This window comes from Protopterus annectens, chromosome 3.part1 (assembly GCF_019279795.1).
Source record: "Protopterus annectens isolate FY-2018-M chromosome 3.part1, PAN1.0, whole genome shotgun sequence".
Taxonomy (NCBI): domain Eukaryota; kingdom Metazoa; phylum Chordata; order Ceratodontiformes; family Protopteridae; genus Protopterus; species Protopterus annectens.
Window position 1 is genome coordinate 177,542,738 of NC_056732.1, and position 20,260 is coordinate 177,562,997.

The 20,260-nt window shown below is 46.8% G+C and overlaps 1 protein-coding gene across 5 annotated transcripts in view; it reads right to left on the reverse strand.

The window, feature by feature from the left end:
• Positions 1-20,260, reverse strand: part of EPC1 (enhancer of polycomb homolog 1) — a 1,950,735-nt gene that overhangs the window by 357,350 nt on the left and 1,573,125 nt on the right. For all 5 annotated transcript variants that reach the window (XM_044066705.1, XM_044066704.1, XM_044066707.1 and 2 more), the window contains one exon: positions 17,525-17,643. In XM_044066705.1, the coding sequence (XP_043922640.1) occupies positions 17,525-17,643 (119 nt within the window). The remainder of the gene's footprint in view (positions 1-17,524; positions 17,644-20,260) is intronic.

Sequence of the window (20,260 nt, forward strand, 5' to 3'; positions counted from 1 at the left end):
GCAATAGGTTTTTTAAAAAGGAACTTGTGTGAATCAGGAACCCTGTAATATCTGTCAGGTTTTCTGGGAGCAGGAGGAAAAGAATTAGGGGCTAAACTAGATTCCAAAAAGGCAACAACAATGTTGAGTACAGGAGATATAGCTAAAGGCCTATGCTGATGCAGGACTGAGAAATCCCTAAGCCTCTTTTTTGAACTAGAAAAAGCTTGGCTTTCCCAGTGGAAATGTTCCCTTAGAATATGTAAGGTTTCACCAAATGAAAAATCGTCTGGAGGGGAAGCAGAGGGAATAGAGTCCTCTGCATCAGAATCCTCTAGATAAGGGCAAATCCAGATCATCAGAAAAATCAGAATCCTGGTCAGAAGATTCAAAAACAACTTCAGTCCTAGGTCTCTTAGAAGGGGAAGGTTGGTTTCCCCTGATTAAAGTTAGAAGATCTTCAGCCATTCTTATAATTTGTTTTTTAGGCATAGAGGCCTGAGCATGTGGTCTGGGTGTCGGTTTCTTAGGCATGGTTCGAGATTTAGTCCTAAATGAAGAAGGAGGCATCGGTTTAATATGCAAGTCAGTAGGCCTGAATACACCCCTCAGAAGCCGGTGCCTGCACAGCGGCTCCGGACCCATCCAAGGTAGAGACATCCGCAGGTTCCACAGTTGAAGCATCTCGCGGCTCCGAATGGGTCTCGGTAGAGGCCTGTGAATCAGAAGTAGCGGGTATCAGGGGCTGCGAAAGCGCCTTACTGACTACAGGTGAACTGGCAACTGGCTTAGGAGGAGCATGCAGTTTTAGACCTAGGCAGCCTGTCTCTGTCTATCTTTGCGTTTTATCGGAATCCCGGTAGTCAGATGGCTAACCGACATTTCTGGATAATTAAACCGAGAGCGAAATATTTAGAGGCGAAAGTATACAGACGACCGATAGTGTGCTGATTAAATAAAGCAAAAAACCAACAGCAAGGTACGTCGTTGGTCAGGGCCTAAGCAAGGAATACAGTACGAATGAAAATCTTTGTGAGGTATTTGCTTTCCACAAGTAATGCAATTATTAACTTTTACTGACATCGGTAAGGAGCAAGAAAAAGTTTCCCCAACGGGGTACTTAGCTTTAGTTGAAGACTTGGGTTCTGAAACTCGAAAACGAAAATTTCAGGAGTCAGCCAACCGGCACTTGCAAACTACTTCTGCTTCGGGCACCACATGGCAAGGAAGACTGATGTAATGGCATCGGCTGCATGTTTTATACCCCTGACGACCTGACGTTATGGAAGAAGGGACAGCATCCGACACAGGACCCAAGACTTTGTTAATCAGGCCGACTGAGGGCTACTGCAAGCAGATAACCCAAATATAATGACTGCAACAGTGAAACACAAAGAACATCCTGGAATAAACCCCGGATCTGGACTGGTCTGGGGGGACCGGATGGATGACTCGTTTTCTCAGCAGTGAGTCTACCTGCAATGCTGCTTCCTCCCGCTGTGTGGGTGGGATGCCTGGGAGGGTTTTGTTGGAAGGGGATAGATCCTTGAAGGGGATGAAATATCCTCTGGATAGGACTCACAGCACTCACTGATTTGTAGTGATGGACTCCCATGCTAGTGGGTGAGGCGACAGACTACCCCCCGACTGCCTCCAGAGATGGACAGCCGGGCAACCCCTCAGGGTTGCTGTCCAGGTTTATCTGAGAAAGGTTCTCAGGACCCGAAATTCTTAGGTCTCCCTCTGCCTCAAGGGCGGCATCTATCGTATCCCCCTCTGCCACTGGGGGAAAGCGAGTCCTAAGCATCCCAGGAAAATTGCCTGAGACTTGCGGAATCACATCTTCTTCTGGCCTCGCTGGTTCCTGGAAAAGGACCTTTGAGGTGGTGAGAAGCGGACCCAGACGGCTTCCTGTCCTTCTCACTCTGGATCAAAGTCTCTCTGACTGTCTTCCCAAAAAGGGAAGAATCATCAAAAGGGGTGTTGGCAAAAGACGCCTTGATAAGCGGAGCCAGGCGGATGTCAACGCCTGACTCCGCCACCCGTGCAGCTCACTCCATGGCATGGGAGAGCAAACAACATGGATGTACTGGCTAAAGATTTTAGGGTCGCCATTTGTGCAAACATCTTCCTGTCCTCTGCCGACATGGACCCTGGGATTGACTCTGTGACTTCCTTGACCAGATCTCCCTGGAGTCGAATAACGTGCGCCACCTAGTTCAGCACCATCATGCAGAAAGTTGCTGAAGCACAGACTCGCTACCCAAAATGATCCAACGTAGTCGAGACTCGGTCAGGCGGATGGATCATGGAACTCTTCTGGGCGAGCTCCTCCTTGGTGGCCGCCGCCACCAGCATAGCATCTACAGGGGACCTCTTGTGCCAGTATAATTTGTCTGCGGGAGGGCTTAAGACCTTGTCTGGGTGCTTGGGTATTAGCTCTACAGTGTCCAGCTCCTTCCATGCCCTAGATATTATCAAATCCACAAGTGGATTGGCAGGAGGGGACACCCAAGAGATAGACTGGCCCAAGCAGAATGCCTCCAGAAACACAGACTCTTCAGAGGTTGGTTTTGGGGCGGACCACCCACCTCTCTGGCGAAGAATCTCCATGATGTCTCCAAAGGAGACATCCTCAAGGGGTGATCTTGGGGAACCTTCCCCTCCATCCAGGTCCGTGTTTTTTGTGAGGGACTCTAGAGGAGAGTCCAAGTGCCTCCTTTTACATGTACGCTTGCCGGGGGCCTCCTCAGGGGGACACTCTGGGAGGTCTCGCAAGTGGGTTGTTCCAAGGCCGGAATGTCCTGGGGCATTCTGGCTACGGGTTGTCCCTGAGGGCAAGATGGTCGGACCTGCACTCAAGGCCAGGGTCATCTGGATGGAATCTGAAAACGAAATAGAGGCCTCGACCCTACAAGAACCCTCACCACCACATTGAATGCAGAGGGGGAATGGACATTCTGGGCTGAGCTAGTGGAAGCCACCCCCCCCCCCCGATCCAACTGGGGAGTTGGAGCCGAGACGCCAAGGGGGATGCTTCTCTCCAAGCTTGGAGCAGAGAGCACTCCCTCGGATCCGACCATGAGGCTACGACTCCGAGAGCTCAGATCAGAGCTAGTCGGATCTGACACACTCAGGGCACTGGCCTGCGTCAAGGTACAAGGTACCATTGGTGCTGACCCCTCGACTCTGACCGTCCTTGGATCCAACAGCTCCGAAACTGCAGGTTGGATTGGAGAAGGAGTGATAGGTCTAAATACTGGTTGGACGGCGCCTACTCCGGTGAGAGAAGGCCCTAGGAAAACCCCCTATCTGGATTTGAATGCGGATAAATATCCGCTTCATCTTGTCCAGCTCTGCTTCAGATAGGCTCTGGGTAGAGTGGGAGGACACCGCTGAAGTGGGCCGGCACAGCCAGTGGCAACTGGCTAACTAGAACCTCGGGCTAAGGGGAGAACCTTGGGGACCTGAGCCGAGGTGAAACTGGCCGGAAAACAGGCTTAGCCTTTGGCGGGGGACCGGCCTCTGACGAGCGGTCAGGGGGAGCACTTGCAAGGCTGGTCCTTCTTGACCTTATCCCCTTCCCCAGGCCACCCAGAGGCCGAAGAAGGGAAGACGAAGCAGCAGCCGCTGTTTTCTTAGCAGGGGAAGGTGGGATGTCTGTCCCAGCAGTGGAGGGCAACAGGCCCTTGACAATCAGTTTGTCCCACCGGTCCTTAAGTGCTCTGGGGTTAAACCCAGCACAAATAGGACAGGGGGACTGGAGGTGAGCCACCCCCAAACAAACCTCGCACTGTGTGGGGCCATCCACTGGGGAAAGCTTTTGTTCACACACACTGCATCTTTTGAAACCAGGCTTCGAGTCGTCCACCATGCGTTAGCCGGTTCAAAGTAAAAACACACAGACTATCATGAGGAAAGAAGAGGGAGGAAGACAGAAAATCCTACATGAAAAAAAGCTACAAAGAACCCCATGAATGTATAGAAATGGTTAGGAGCAAAAAGGATAAGTCCAAAAAGTTAATTTTTACTCTTTACACTGCAACACTACCACAATGGATCTCGGACCATGCTGCTTCCTCTCAGGTGGCAAAATAAGATCAGAAAGGGAGAAGGGAGACTGGGGCATTATGGGTAAGGGAAGGAGCATGGAGCTCAGAGCCGTAGCTGGAAATGCTGCTGTGTCGGATCAGATATGGATCTGAGGACCATCAGGTTAAAGAGCAAATGAAATAAACTACTTTAGATTATCGGGTCCTGGCTGAGTGGTCACATTGGCACTGAAGTCTCTTGGGTGGAGACATGTATTGAAGGTGTGTCCAGTGTTGGAAATCCTGGATTCGAAATTATAGGCAGGCTCGGTGCTGTGGTAAAGGCTGCTGCTGCGGAAGATGGTACCGGGGCTGAGGAAAAAGAAGATGGCACCAGGGTAGCTAAGACTGGTTTTAGTAAGGTCGGTACCGTGGACAATAATCGGTGTAGAAACTGGCACTGAAGATACAGAGTTTGATGACGGCACCATAGACGTTACCACAGACGGAGCCATGGAAGTAGGTTTTGGTCCTGTAGTAGTCAATTTTGGTATTTTTGGTTTCAGTTCCTGCTTTCTGTCATCTTAGGGCGATTAGGGAACTGAATGCGGTCTTTTCCTATGTTCTTTACTGGGAGGTGGATGAGCCTCCGACCTAGAGATAGCCTCTGAGAAGGGTGTTTTAAGGAGACCCTTCAGAATTAGCTCATTTCTCCGTTCACTAAGGGTTCGGGAACTAAACTCTTTACAAATTGAACAAGGAGGTTGAAACGACAGATGTGGTACACACAGACAATACACAGAGGAGACATGGGTGTCTGACTTTGGCATCTTGCAGCCGCACTGGTCGTGTTCTTTAAAGCCAGAAGCTCCCTTCTTTTTCCAACATGGTAAACTAAACAGCTATCAAATAAAAAAAAAAAAAAAGTAAAAACAGTAGTTTTAACAAGAAAAATTTTTTTTTTTGAAAGAAAAAGAAAAAGAAAAGAAAGGGGAATACCAACAACAGTATTTGGGAGACGTTACCCTCAAGGGTAGAGGGAAAGGCTTATACCAACAATGGTGTTAAAGAATACCTAAAAAAAATGATAAGAAACACAGTAATAGCAATAAACACACTAATGGGAAGACAGTGGGTAAATAACGATAAGATAGGGAGAGAAAATATCAGAAGAACAATTAAGTAGTTTGAAAAGTGTCCCAAGTACTTTGCTGACAGCTGCCTTGACATGGCTTTAAGGCAACACGACAAACGAGATCTGAGGGAACAGGGGGAAGGGCATTGCGGGCAAAAGCTTAGCTCAAGAGTTTTTTGGCTGGCACGAGCTTGTTACAAAGCCGATTCGGTTCCGAGGACGGAACCGATACCCATCAGTAAGGAATGAATGAAGACTAACATCAGATTGAGCATTAAATCATCAAGGTTCACATATAACTAACACAAAAAAGAAGTTATGTCTTACCATAACGTTCCATCTGAGTTGTTGATCTTCCATTCATCACTGATGGGTACGGTTCCGAACCCTCGAGCCACGCTACTACCCACAATGCCCTTCATCCCATACCTCAGATCGAGTTTGCAGAACATATAGTAGCAAAATATATAAGAAACAGAAACAAAGGCAGAGGCCATCTCTGCGCAAACACCCTAACACACCAAAACGACCCGAAGATCCGCCAGGAGCCTTTGGCGGGGGAAGGTGGGAGGGTGTGATGAATGTAAGATGATCAACAACTCAGATGGAACTTTATGGTAAGACATAACTTCTTTATCTGATGTTGTTAAATCCTCTTCCATTCCTCACTGATGGGACCGAGTCCCTAGCTACCACAGAATCTGAGTGGCCCTCACGGGACAATATTCCGGAGAACCATAGAGCCAAAGGCAGCTCTTGCCCTGGAGATCAGATCCAATTTGTAATGCTTGATAAAGGTAAGTGGTTTAGCCCAGGTGGCAGCTGCACAAATATCATCCATGGAAGCCCTAGCATGAAAGGCAACAGAAGCGGCCACAGCTCTAGTGGAATGAGGTTTAATGCAGCCAGGAGCTGATTGCTCCTCCAGAGAATAAACAAAGGAGATGCAATCTGTAAGCCATTTAGACAAGATAACCTTAGACACTGCCGATCCCTTTCTATAGCCCGCAAAGGCAACAAAAAGCTGATCTGACTTTTGAAAACACTTTGTCCTGTCCAAATAAAAAGCAACTGTCTGCAGACATCCAAGGAATGGAGACAGTATTCCCCTTTGTTGGTATAATTAGGGAAAAACACGGGCAACTCAATGGACTGATTAATAGAAAATTCCGAAACCACCTTGGGTAAGAAAGTGGGATTGGTGCAAAGTGACACTCTGTCCTTATGGAAAATCAAATAAGGACTCAATGCATACTGCTTGCAGCACTGACACACGTCTGGTTGAAGTAACCGCCACCAGAAACAAGGTCTTCCAGGACAGAAACTTCACATCACAGGTTGCAGCTGGCACGAAGGGCGGTAGCGTCAAAGTTTGAAGCACCCTAGACAGATTCCATGATTCCACAGGTTGCTTAAATGGATGTCTAGAATGAAAAATCCCCTTCAAGAAAGTCTTACACAGACAAGAAAAAATAATAGGAATTCCGTCTGAACCATCATGGAAATTGGAGATGGCAGCTAGATGCACCCGAATCGTGGCTGCAGAAGCCCCGTTAATGAAAAGCTCGGTCAGGTATTGAAAAACTGTAGCTACTGGAAGACAAACAGGATCCAGAGACAACTCCTGTGCAAACAAGGAAAAAAACGTTTCCACTTGTCTTTATAAAGTTTTCTGGTAGAAGGTTTGTGGGCAGTCAAAATAATATTCCGTACTGGAGAAGAAAGTGATTCAAGCCTGGCTACTAATGGAATTGGAGCAACCAAGTTATAGCGTGGCCAGATTTAAAGACGACAACCCTTGGGGTGAGAAATGAGATCCTGACAGAAGTCAGGAATCCAAGGAGGTCGGAGCAAGTGTGGCTGAAGGAAGGGGAACCAAACCTGACGAGGCCAGAACAGAGCAATGAGAATCATTCTGCTTCTCAACGGAGTAGCTTTCCTTAAGACCAAGGGTATCAAGGGGATGGGAGGATAAGCATACAGGAGACCTGTGGACCAATCAAGAGTCAGAGCATCTCTCGGGGACTCCCCCTGCAGAGGAAAGAGGACAAAGTAGCTGCTGCACTTCGTATTGGAGGGGGAGGCGCACAGATCGCAACAAGGCCGGCCCCAGCAGCTGAAAATTTCCTCTGCCACTCTCAGGTTGAAAGACCACTCGTGAGGAAGCAGGATGCATCTGCTCAACCTGTCCGCAATCACATTGGAACTCCCCGGGATGTGTGTAGCAATCAGGAAAAGGTTGGTAGCCATCGCCCACTGCCAAATTCTCATGGCTTCACGGCAAAGGGGGTAAAATCTGGTCCCTCTCTGCTTGTTGATGTATCAGACCACAGACGTTGTCGGACTGGATAGCAATCAGTCTGAGAGGAAGAGGAGGGTGGAGAGCTTGTAACACTAGTAACACAGCTCTGAGCTGTAGAACGTTGATGTGTAAGTTGACTTCTAGAGGAGACCAAGTGCCTTGAACAGATTTTCCCTGAAAATGCCCCCCCCCCCATCAAGAAAGCGTCTGTAGTCACCGTGGCGCTGGGCTGAAGAGGTAGAAAGGGGCGACACCAAAGATTTTCGTCCATTCTCATCCACCAGAATAGATCCTGTTTGCAGAGATCAGTGATGAGGATTAGTGCGTTCAAGGGATGATGACTTTGCATCCACTGAGTTTGAAGAAGCCACTGTTTACAGGCGCATATGAAGCCTGGCCAACAGAACAATGGGAATGGCTGCCGCCATGGAACCCAGAGCCTGCAGAGCTTCTCTAGCAGACACTTTCCTGCGGTCGAGTATCACTTGCACTTGTGTTCTCAGTCTTAAGAGCCTATGATGAGGAAGAGATATTAGGCCGAGCTGAGTGTTGAACATAGTCCCTATGAATTCCAGTTGTTGTAAGGGCTGAAGGTTTTATTTTTTTCCCAACTGGTAATACCCAGAGACTCCACCAGAGACAGAGTGTGGCGATGGGTCCTGGTCAATAGACACTCGGTGGGGGCGGAGAGGAGCCAATCATCCAGATAAGGAAACACCTGGAATCCATGAAGTCTCAAGTGAGCTGTCACCACTGCTAGACATTTTGTGAACACTCTGGAGGCCGTCGAGAGACCGAAAGGCAGGGCTTTGAATTGAAAATGATTGGCTCCCAGCTGGAAGCACAAAAGTCTCCTGGAGCGTTTGTCCATTTTGATGTGGTAATACGCATTCCGGAGATCTAGGGAGCACATCCACACACCCTCCCGAAGGTATGGAAGGTTGGATTGAATAGTGACCATGCGGAATTTGGTCTGTATAACTGACTCGTTCAAACGACTGAGATCCAGAGTGGGCCTGCAGTCCCTCGTCTTTTTGGCACCAAAAAGAGTCTGGAGTAGAACCCTAATCCGCATTGATCTGGGGGGGACCTTTTGGATGACTTGCTTTAGAAGAAGCTTCTTGATTTTGGAAGTTGCCTCCTCCCTTTGACTGGATGGAACATCGGGAAGGGAGAATTGAGGTCTTGGAAAGGATTTGAGGGGAATGTGATACCCTTTGGTGATAATTTTCTGCACCCATAGATTGTCAGTAATGGAGGACCAGGCTGCTTGGTGCAGAGAGAAACGCGCCCAGACTGCTTCCAGAGGAAAGCAATTAGGCAACACTTCAGGAGCACTGACAGGGGCCTACCAGAGAAAGAATATCTGGAGCCCTGATTCCGGTAACCCCCTCTGCCCCTAAAGGGGTGTCTTCCACCATCGGACCCTCCTCTGCCTCTGGAGGACTCCTCGCCACGTGCGTCACGAAAGAAACCTTGCGACTTCTTGTGCCACAACTTTCCACTCCTCTGGTTCCTGGAGAAGGAACGCGGAGGTTTGGAGAAGCCCAGGCCCACGGCAGACCAGGTCTTTCCGTCCTGCTCACACCTGGCCAAAGTATCCTTGACCTTACAACCAAAGAGCGCAGAGGGCTCAATAGGGGTGTTCAAAAAGTAAGACTTGAAGGAATCCGGTAGGTCAGAAATGCGCATCCAAGCATGACATCGGACAATGCCAGCACCTGCTGCTGCTTCGGTTGCGTGGGAGCGCAACCTCATGGAGGAATTCGAAATCGCTTCAAGGGTGGCAAGTTGGGAGGCCACTTTGTCACGTGCTCCATTCGACACTTGACCCGCGAGGCTACCAGAGAGTTCGGAAACAAGGTCTCTCTGGAGTCTTGTAAAGTGTGCAAGAAATTCAGCGAACGCACGGCAAAGATCGCTGCAGCAAAAACTCGCTTCCCTAGCCTGTCCACCGCCCAGGACACCCTGTTGGGCAGATGAACTGCAGGACTCTCTTCTGCCAAGTCCTTCTTTGTGGCCGCCGCCACCACCGCAGTGTCTACTGACAAGCCTTTCGACCAATGGGATTGATCCTCTGGAGGAGAAAGTACTTCATCCGATCTCCTGGGGATAGCTTCTACTGAATCCTGACTCTTCCAAGCTCGCTGCACGATGAATTTGACCAACTCATCTGCAGGAGGGATCACCCAGGACGTAGTGGGCCAAGAACGGAAAGCTTGTAAGAATACAGACTCCTCCGGGGAAGGGGTGGAAGATTTCCAGTCACCCCGCTGACTCAATCTTCAAGATGACCCCAAAGGAAACATAGTCAGGGGGTGATCCAGGGGAACCCTCCCCATCATTGTAATCCATACCCTCAGTAAGGGACTCTCTTCAGGTGAGTCCTTGTGTTTTCTTTTGCACACCCTCTTCCGAGGGGGATCTTCAGTGGGAATGTCCGAAGAGGCCTCGGAAAGGGGGGTGCTTTGGATTAGTGGCCCCCCTGCTAAGGGCTGGCGATGGCTGAGTTAGGGGGAAAACCAAAAGCGGAGCTGAAGGAGGAGGACTGCTAGCCGCCAGTACCCTTTTCATAATATGGAAGGCGGGTCCACCCAAAGAGGGATGGGAGCACGGAACTGAAGAGCACTGAATCGGAACCAGGGTCACTCCCCGCTCCGAGTGGTCCACCTCCAAGACTGAAGTTTGAGAAGGGTTTGGTGCGGATATAACTCTCGGATCCGAGATGGGAACAGAAAAGGCAGTCAGTGCTGGGGCCGGAAAGTACAGTTTTGTACCTACCATAAATGTAGATGTCCGAGAGGTATGCATCTGCAGTCCTAACATATGGGTTGTCCTGCCTCAGGCAGCCCTTCGGTCGGCCGGATTCCAAAGTCTGGATCTGGCCTCGGCTGATGTCGCACTTCACCCGACGTCATAGCTGCTGTGAATTGGGTATAAAGGCATCAGCCGACGCCATTTTCCTCAGTGTTTCTTGCCCCAGATGCCAGGTGCCCTCTCGGAAGGCTAAATTTGGATAAATGCAAATGATTCCAAACAGTAGAAAGCAAACAATATAAGCATGTATATACATATATACAAACAAATACACCATAATAGATTCCCCCAGCTAGCTACAAGATGGGCAATACCCTAGGAGTACCACAGAGGGGAAGGAGGGTGGGTAATCCTGACTGCAGATGCATACCTCTCAGACATCTACATTTATGGTAGGTACAAAACTGTACTATGTCCTTCAAGGATGCATCTGCAGTCCTAACATATGGGTAGAATACCATAGCCAAACTGGGGGAGGAGGGACTAAGATGATTATGGTGTAGTTAAGATCCCTTGCAAAACAGCAGTTGCAAAACCTGCTCGGGATCTGGAGTATAAAGGTAGATTATAATGCTTGGCAAATGTATGCACGGAGCTCCAAGTAGCAGCTTCTAAAATGTCTTTGGTAGCCACTCCTCGTAGGAAAGCTGTAGTAGTGGCTGTAGCCCTTGTGGAGTGAGGTCTGATGTTTTCTGGAGTTGTCTTTCCATGAAAAGAGTAACAAAATCTAATGCAATTTCCTATCCATTTTGAGATTGTCTGTTTTGAAATTGCTTTTCCTTCCATTCCTGTTGCATATGCTACCAGAAGCTGGTCAGTTTTTCTGTTGGTCTTGGTTCTGTCCAGATAGTAGCAATTGCCTGTGCACATCCAAGGTATGTAGTAGTCTTTCCCCCCTGTTCTGTGGGTTGGGGAAGAATGTTGGTAGGTGGATTGCTTGGTTTAATGATACCCTGGAGACCACTTTTGGCATAAAAGTAGGGTTAGTTCTCAAGGACACTCTATCCTGATGGAAGATAAGGAAGGGCTGTACTGCAATTAATGCCTGTAATTCAGAAACCCTTCTTGCTGAAGTGATTGCAAGCAGGAAAGCAGTTTTCCAAGATAAGAACTGTAATTCTGCTGTTGCTGCTGGTTCGAAAGGGGGAAGTGTTAACTTTTCCAGCACAAAGTTAAGGTCCCATGTAGGCAAAGGTGGTTTCCTTGGAGGTTTTACATTTTTAATTCCTCTCAGAAACTGTCTGAGTAGAGGATGAGAGAAGACTGGAGGATCCATGTTGTATTCTGCTGAAATTGCTGATGCATGAATCTTAATGGAGGAGTAAGACAGGCCATTGTGGAAAAGTTCTGCTAAGTATTCCAGGATGTTAGCTATGTTTGCTAATGATACATTTTCTCCTTTTGCTGCACTCCAAATGAGGTATCTTTTCCATTTGACTGAATAAGTCTTCCTTGTGGAGGGTCTGCGAGCCTCCAGGATAATGTCTTTAACCCTCTGAGATAAATCTGGGTTATTTTGTTTTATGTAATATTCCAAGCAGCCAGCTGTAGTGTTTTCAAGTTTGGATGTAGGATCTTGTAGTTGTTCTGTGTTAGCAGTAAAGGAACTAGAGGTAGAGGCCATGCGTGCGTCCGAGACATACTCCTCAGTAGCGGGTACCAATGCTGCCTCGGCCAGTCTGGAGCTATCAGAATGATCCTTGGGTGATGATCTTTGATCTTCAGTAGCACACTGTGCATCAAAGGAAGAGGTGGGAATGCATATGCTGTCAGGTTTACCCAACTGAAGGATAGGGAGTCCACCTTCCAAGCAAGTGGGTGGTATGTCCTTGTGCAGAATTTCCTCAATTGGTGGTTGTGTGGGGATGAGAACAGGTCTATTTCTGGTAGTCCCCATTTCTTTGTAATGGTTTTGAAGATGTCTGGATGCAGCATCCATTCGTGGGCATCCGTGGTAGTTCTGCTTAAGGTGTCTGCTAGTATATTTTCTTTTCCTGGCACAGACTTGGCCTGGAGTTGAATGTTGAGGTTCAGGGCCACATTCCACAGGGTCCATTGCCATCCAGCATAGAGGATATGAGTGTGTGCCTCCCTGTTTGTTGATATACCACATGACTGTGGTGTTGTCCGTCCTTATCAGCAAATGACCCTGTTGAAGAAAAGGTCCGAATGTCTGAAGTGCCTGTTTCACTGCCAGCATCTCTTTTTGATTTATGTGTAGGTTCAGCTGGTCTTGTGTCCATAGGCCCTGTATACACTTGTCCACCATGTGTGCCCCCCAGCCTAGGTCTGAGGCGTCCGTGGTGATAATCTGGCTTGGGTGAGGTTTGTGGAAAGGCAGTCCTTTGTTCAACTGACAGGCCTGAGCCCACCACAGGAATTCTTGTTTCAGGCATGGAATTATTGGAATCTGGGCTTCTAGACTGTGCTTGTGTTGAGACCATACATTCCTTAGGTACCATTGCAACTTCCTCATATGCAGCCTGGCATGTGGAATCAATATTATGCAGGATGCCATGTAACCCAGGGCTTGCAGGACTTTCCTTGCTGTAAGCTGGTTCTGTGTTGTTAATGCCATGAAATAGAGTGGTAGTTGCTTTTGCTTTTCTGCTGTGAGAAATGCCATCTGATTTGATGTGTCCAGTTCTGCACCCAAGAATGTTATCCTTTGGGATGGTACCAGCCTTGACTTTTTCATGTTGACTGTGTATCCCAAGGCTTGCAGTAGTTGTATAACCTTTTCCAAATCTTTTGTTAATTTGGTCTTGTTGTCCGCTTGTATTAGGCAGTCATCCAGGTATGGATAAATCTGAATTCCTGAAGCCTGCAATGAGCAATTACTGATGCCAGGCATTTCGTGAATACTCTGGGCGCAGTAGATAAGCCAAAGGGCAATGCTGAGAATTGATAATGCTCTGATCCTGCAAGAAATCTGAGGTATCTTCTGCAATCTGGTCGTATAGGGACGTGCAGGTATGCCTCCTTGAGATCTAGAGTCACCAGCCAAGACTCCTTGCCCAGCATGGGAAGAAGTTGCTGTAGGGTCAGCATTTTGAATTTTGGAACAATGAGATATGTGTTCAGAGCGGACAGGTCGAGAATAGGCCTCCATTGGTTTTCTTTTCTTGGTACCAGGAAAAGTCTGGAGTAAAATCCTTGCCCTTGTTCCATAGGAGGTACCTTTTCTATAGCTCTCATCTTTAGTAGGTGGTTGATTTGTCCTAGAGCATTTGTTTTTTGGTTTGGTGGTAGGTTTGGCATTCCTCTCTTTTTTGGTAGAGTGTGGAAGTGAAACCTGTAGCCTTTGTCTATTGTCTGTAAAATCCATTTGTCTCCTGTAATGTAATGCCAATTTACGGAAAATAAGGCTAGCTTTCCGCCTAAGGGTGCTTCCAGTTGTTCCCTGGTAGGCGGTATCAGAGTCAAGTCATTGTGTCTGTCCTGTGGAAGTGGTCGTAGCTGGATCTGTGGCAGTACTTCTCTGGTTGTTAGGCTGCCACTGACGTCCCCTGTAGGCACCTCTGGATTGACCTCTGCCTCTTGGGCGCCTATTTCTGCCTCTGTGCTCTGGAGGTGTCTGGAAAGGACCAATTTTTCGAAGGCCAATTTCTTCTAAACCTCGGAGGCTGGACCTGTAAGAAATCCTTGACTGTTTGGACAGATTTTGCTTTTTCTTCCACCTTCTTTAGCACTTGCTGTGCAGGGGAGCCAAACAAACTTTGTTTCTCCATGGGAGCATCTAGGAGCTTTGACTTTACATGGTCTGGTAAGGATTGCTCTTTTAACCATGCATGCCTTCTAATCACTGTTCCAGTCATAGCTGATCTAAAGGAAACCTCCAGTGCATCATAGCCGCATTTTAAGGAATGATTACTGACCTGCTGAGTGTTATGCACCAAATCCTGAAGGGACTTACGGTCTATAGGTTCAGGAGAGGACAGTTTTTTATTTAGCTGGTCTAACAAAAATTCCTGATACTGAATCATGTGGAATTGACAGTTTAAGGCCCTAGCCGAAAGAGTAGCAGAAGTATAAACTTTTTTACCCCATCTCTCTAATGCTCTAGATTCTCTTTCAGAGGGAGGGGTTTTTGGCAGAGGCAGCTGCTACAGCTTTGGGGCCCTGTGAAATGGTTTCAGGATCTGCAATAGGAGCCTTATACAAGTGAAAGTGTGTGTCCGGGACCCTGTAATATCTGTCGGGCTTGGCAGGGGCCGGGGGAAGAGAGTCAGGGGCAGTACAGGCATCATTATATGCATCATCAACAACTGTTAGTACTGGAGGAATGGCTAAAGGCCTATGCTGTGGTAAATGTAAAAAGGTCCTTAGCCTTTTCCTTGAATCTGAAAAATCCTGGCCCTGCCATTGAAAATGCTCTCATAGCATGTAAGGTTTCCCCAAAAGAAAATTCCTCAGGAGGAGAGGCAGAAGGAATGGAGTCTTCTGCATCAGAATCCTCATAAGGAGAATACGGGCCCTCTGGAGGATCTGAGTTTTCTGAATCATCCGAGGAATAGTCTGTAGAAACAGGATCCGGGGGCTCTGCTCTAGGCCTCTTCTCTGGAGGGGGTTGAGAGGCCCTGTCTGGGTGAGGTTGGGATCCCCTGATCAAAGAAATGAGATCCTCAGCCAGGCTGAGCATTTGGGAACTAGAGGTAGGCCTGTGTGAGGGGGTTTTAGCAGGCAAGGCCTTAGAAGATTTAGCTGCTTTAGCCCTAGAAAAAGCCTTGATAGACATAGATGCAGGGGGCCTAGCAGCTCCACGTGCAGGAGTAGATATGTCTAAAGGAATAGTATCTGATAAATCCTGGGTGCCTGCTACAGCAGGGGAAATTTCAGTAGCAGATTCAGCCATGCTGTGTGAGGCCTTGGCTATCGGAGGCATGCTTTCGGCCGAAGGAAGAACCGAGGACTCTGTTTCAGCCGAAACCAAGACACTCGCGGTTGGCTTAACCGTGGTTTCGGCCAAAACCGCGGACCGCGAGGGTCGGTCCTTTTCCTTACGCTTTTTAGCTAATTGTGAAGTCGGAGTCTCCGACGGCATTTTGTAAGCAAAAGCGGGACCAAAAAACTCCTCTGCAAACTCCGACCGACGTCTAAGTGTCCGTCGGTTGAAGGAAGCACAGGCTAGACAAGCTGATACGTCGTGGTCTGGGCCTAAGCAAGGAAGGCAGTAAGAGTGGAAATCCTTATGAGGTATTTGTTTCCCACAAGTTAAACAATTATTTACTTTTTCTGACATCGGCTGAGGCAAGAAAGAGTCCCCAACGGGGTACTTAGCTTTTTAGAAGTCTTCGGTAGTAGAAATCTCTGGATCTGACCGACCGGCACTTGTGAACAGCTTCTGCTTCGGGCACCGCGCGGCAAGAAAGACTGGGGAAAATGGCGCCGGCTGATGCCTTTATACCCAATTCACAGCAGCCATGACGTTGGGTGAAGTGCGACATCAGCCGAGGCCAGACCCAGACTTTGGAATCCGGCCGACCGAAGGGCTGCCTGAGGCAGGACAACCCATATGTTAGGACTGCAGATGCATCCTTGAAGGACATCAGAATATTCCACTCCAGAAGCAAGGGGTTGAGTAAGGTGGGCTGTCGTCGGAACTGACGTCCACCAGGGCTTAGATGCTTCAGGCATCAAAGAAGTCAGTGCCAAAGGAAGGGGTCCCATTGAAAGCAATGGAACCGAAAGATCCCCATCAGGAGAATTCGGAGTAAAAATCCCAACACCCGGAGCGGAACAGGGTCTGGAGATTCATCTTGCAGTCAATGCCTGATCCACGAGACGAACAATCTCTATTTCGGACATGCTCCTGGCAGACCTACTCGATATCCCGGAAGGGGATTCAGGCCGGTCCAGAAAGGGACTGTAGGGTTGCCCGGCAAACAGATCCACAGAAGACTAATACCTGGTCTGTAGTAAGGAACTCAATGGAGCCGAGGATTCTAATTTGAATTGTGTAAACGGTAAAATCGGCACCAAAAGGGAACTCGGAGCCGAAGTCACAATTGGGGTAGTTGTCAAAATCGGATTAGAGGTCAGAGCCGGTGCCTGTAAAGGCGAGGTTGGTGCCTAAGTGTCCAGAACCAGACTGGTCGGAACTGAAGTAATCAGCGGTTCAGTAGTCGTCGGTGCCGAGGCCGGCACTGACAATTCAGACTTCCCAGTAACTGCGCTAGGCGCCGAAATCGGTGGCACCGAGTCAGCGAGCCGATGCTCAGAGGAAGATCTACAAGCCTTAGATCGATGATTTTTGCCCCTGTCACCAGCCGGTGAAGAAGGGTCTGAGCAGGGACGCTTCTTATCCTTGCCTGGAGGGATTGGGACCGAAGGGTCTGAGCAGGGACGCTTCTTATCCTTGCCTGGAGGGATTGGGACCTCTCCGAGAAAGGAGAGGAAAGCAATCCTTTCAAAATCAACTTGTTGCGCCATTCATTCAACTTCTGTTGACTAAAACTCGCACAAATCACATGGGGGAGTTGCAGAAAGGTGCGAAACACCCAAACGCATTTAAAATGCCAGTCACTGTTAGATAATTTAGCACTGCACGACGTGCAGTGTTTAAAACCTGAAGTACCCTTTTTCTCAGATATACTAACACTCACTCAGACAGACAAGAGGAGGAGAAAAAGGCCAGACTACCAGCAATGGTATGAAGAGTTACCACAAGGGTGGTAAAAAGTAAAGAAAAGGCAAGAAATTAGCAACAATGGTAAGAAAAGGAATACCTGTGGCTAGAGCTAGACTATAAGAAAGACACTAGTAGAGAAATTATGGGAGAAATACAAGTTTAAATAAGTCAAAACTACTTAGCTGGAGAGCTCGGTGAAAACTCTGCTATATGGCTACGCGGCAAACGAGATCTGGGGTATGGGATGAAGGGCAATGTGGGTAGTAGCGTGGCTCGAGAGTTTGGTGTACGCTAGCTTGGTATTTGGCCAACTCAGTTCCGAGAGTTCAGAACCGTACCCATCAGTGAGGAATGGAAGATGATTAACAACTTCAGATCAATGCTTATATTGAAGTAAAAAAAAAAAAATAGTTTCATATTTCTTTCCAAGCACTACTACTAACAGTGAAGTACTCATGACTGCTAAAAATATTTGTGGCATAAAGTACTTTCTTGCAATGATCTTAAAGCAAAGGAGCACTTGCACAGTATAACTGAAAAACATATATTTTTCAGTTCTCAGCCCACACATTAAACAGCTGTAAAAACACAGGCCAACTTAGTAAAGATTGCAAAATCTCCATGCTCACCTGTGAGTTGTTAGATGCAGAACCTCCATTTGCTTGTTGATTCTGAATTTGTGCAAGCTGCTGTCTGCGCATCTGCTCTAGTTGATGCTGATGTTGCTGGAACTGTTCTGCTGTAAATGCTAAACAAAGTTTTAGCAAGACACAAAAAATCGTAACATGACATATAACGGACAGAATATATGTTAACTCAGACTTTAAATCCACACTAATCAGTTTGATAGTACAATAACAAGCAGCAAGTAAATCAGAAATTGTGCTTTTTTTTCTTAAATCTGAACATTTTGGAAAAGTACAACAAAACAGAAAGTGACAAAATGTTTTAGCTCTTAAAGTAACGACGACTATTCATCACAGCACTCACCGATTACTTGTATGCCACTTAGAATCATAGAGATATATTCTGAAATGGTAACCAAATGACTTTCGTCCACTAGTTATAACAAAGAAAGGTAAAGCTGTATGTGTAAGTGCTAGTAGATGGAAAGAAGAAAAAAAATACATAACTGGTACAAATCTAAGCTTAAAATACATTTGAAAGCACATGAAAACAGTGCAAAACTATAGAAGAATTTGTCATAAAAGCAAAATTCTCAGGAAATAAATTACTTATTAAGCAAAACAATACCATTCTGGAGGTACCAGGGTAAGGTAGACCTACTGAGATCAGAATTGCACAGTTGAGCATCATCCATGTTACCTTTTTTTTAAGACATCTGCTGAAAGCACTAAAGACTAAAGTTGGGCCAAATCACTGACTGCTATGATAAAAATCTTTTGCTTAATTTTTTTTCCAGGCCCTACCCCTTTCTCCTAGTGCACAACTGAAGTCTCTCCTCAGGTCTCCTACTTTGGTGTCCCCCTCCAACCATCGAACATGCATCAATCCCACACAAAAACAATAAGTTGGTGATTGCTAAGTGCACTACCCTCATATATGACATTCCTGCCTGTACACAGCATGGCTGGCCTGACTTCAAGCGCTTTGCTTTTCTCTCAGGTCTACAGCAAAGTCTTCCCCCCAGAACGCAAGGATGTCGGAGGTAAAACAGGTATGAAGGCCAATGCCATCTTCTGAACTTTCTTGCTTCAGCAACAGAAGGATAAAAGGCCTTGTGGCCAAAGACCTAATGGCCTGTATGACAAAGGGAAATACTGCCAGCCCAGCTATCTGGAATTCTGTAAATAATTCTATGTTATTTGTGAATACTGATATGATTTACACAGAAGTGTGCATAAAGTACCGAGATAAAATGTAACCATGGCATGCCCTATTGGAATAGAAAAGGAATGTATCTACACTACTGTGACTGTTTAGATGTACATGTTTAATGGAAACTGGAACACAGGATGTTAACTTGAAAAAAATCAGAGAAAATAGTTGAAATTAAATTGTTTCATAACCACGTAATACAAGAGATGTCATCTCTCAGTTTCAGTGCAGGTAGCAGACAATGTCTAGAGCTAAAAGCTTTTTTGTATTGTCTTGAAAAAGAAGTAATTACTAGGTTTAAGATGTAGAAGTGTTTTATTGTTTTATGATTTCCAAAATCTGCAAACATCTGAGAGAGATGCATTTTTTACAGGGAGATGCTAAAATTCTGTTAGTTTCTGACAAAGGAGGTTTAGCTTGCGAACTGAAGTCAGGTGAGAAAAAGTGATGTCATCCAAGCTAACCTAGCAGTAATATTTGACATTAATTTAAGAACTCTCTTAGACAGAGACTGGGCATTTTGTATTTTGTCTTTGACCTAATATCATCAGCTGGAAACACCCACTCACCTCCGCACTTGCCTTGCTGCAAAGCAAGTTTTTAGGACATAGCAACTCTTTTAGATTCAAATAGGAATATAGTAAAGTGTAGCTTAGATGTTTTCTTAATTTGAGACTGTCCTGCAATGTTGTTTAAAATATTTCCTGTGATTCTGAACTCTGTTCTTTTATTATTAAATATATTTAAACCTTTTAATTGTGGCTGGTCTGTTTAAGAGATATTTAAGCTCTTATAGAGTACTTGCATATCTACTTGGTGACACTGTACAGACCAATCCTAAATAGCCTTGCTCTTGGTCAGAGTACCATTTGGATTAATAGTAACATTACACAGTAGGATTGGATACCCTTTGGTAAGGGTCTTAAAGTAGCTGATAAAGAGTTGGCTGGTAGCAGTGAAAACTACCTTACAGTCTTGGCCAGAAGGGGGCATAGCTAGTGAACCTGTGTCAGCCTTTCCTAGGTGTGTGTGTTTGTATATAAATCAAATAGTGTGTCAGCTACTTGGGCAGGGACATGGAGCACTGGGTAGACAGAGAGAGTACTGGAGATCTTGGTTTGGCCACTCAGCTGAGATCTCAACTCTACAGTTGTGCCAGTGGGGAGTCTTACTGAGGATCAGGATAAAGAGGGAGAAACCAGCCTAGACTGACTGCGATCTCTGTGTGCTCTTAACAGAAGCTGTACTTAACTGTGTGTGTACTTGTCATCCTCCCAGTGTGTACATTCCCCACTGTTGCCAGTGGTGAGGATTGACGCTCCTTAACTACTGGGCCAGTGCAGGGGAGTCACTGACTGGTTGAAAATTACAGTTGTGTTAAGAATAAGGCTGCTGAGCTTGGATTCTTGGAAGAAGACAAACATCTGGTTAATCTTGCTGACACATTTTGTCTTATCCAAGTTAAACCTGTGCTATATACATCCCGTGATTGCAGGATTCTTTTTCCAATTTTGTAGGTAAGGAAA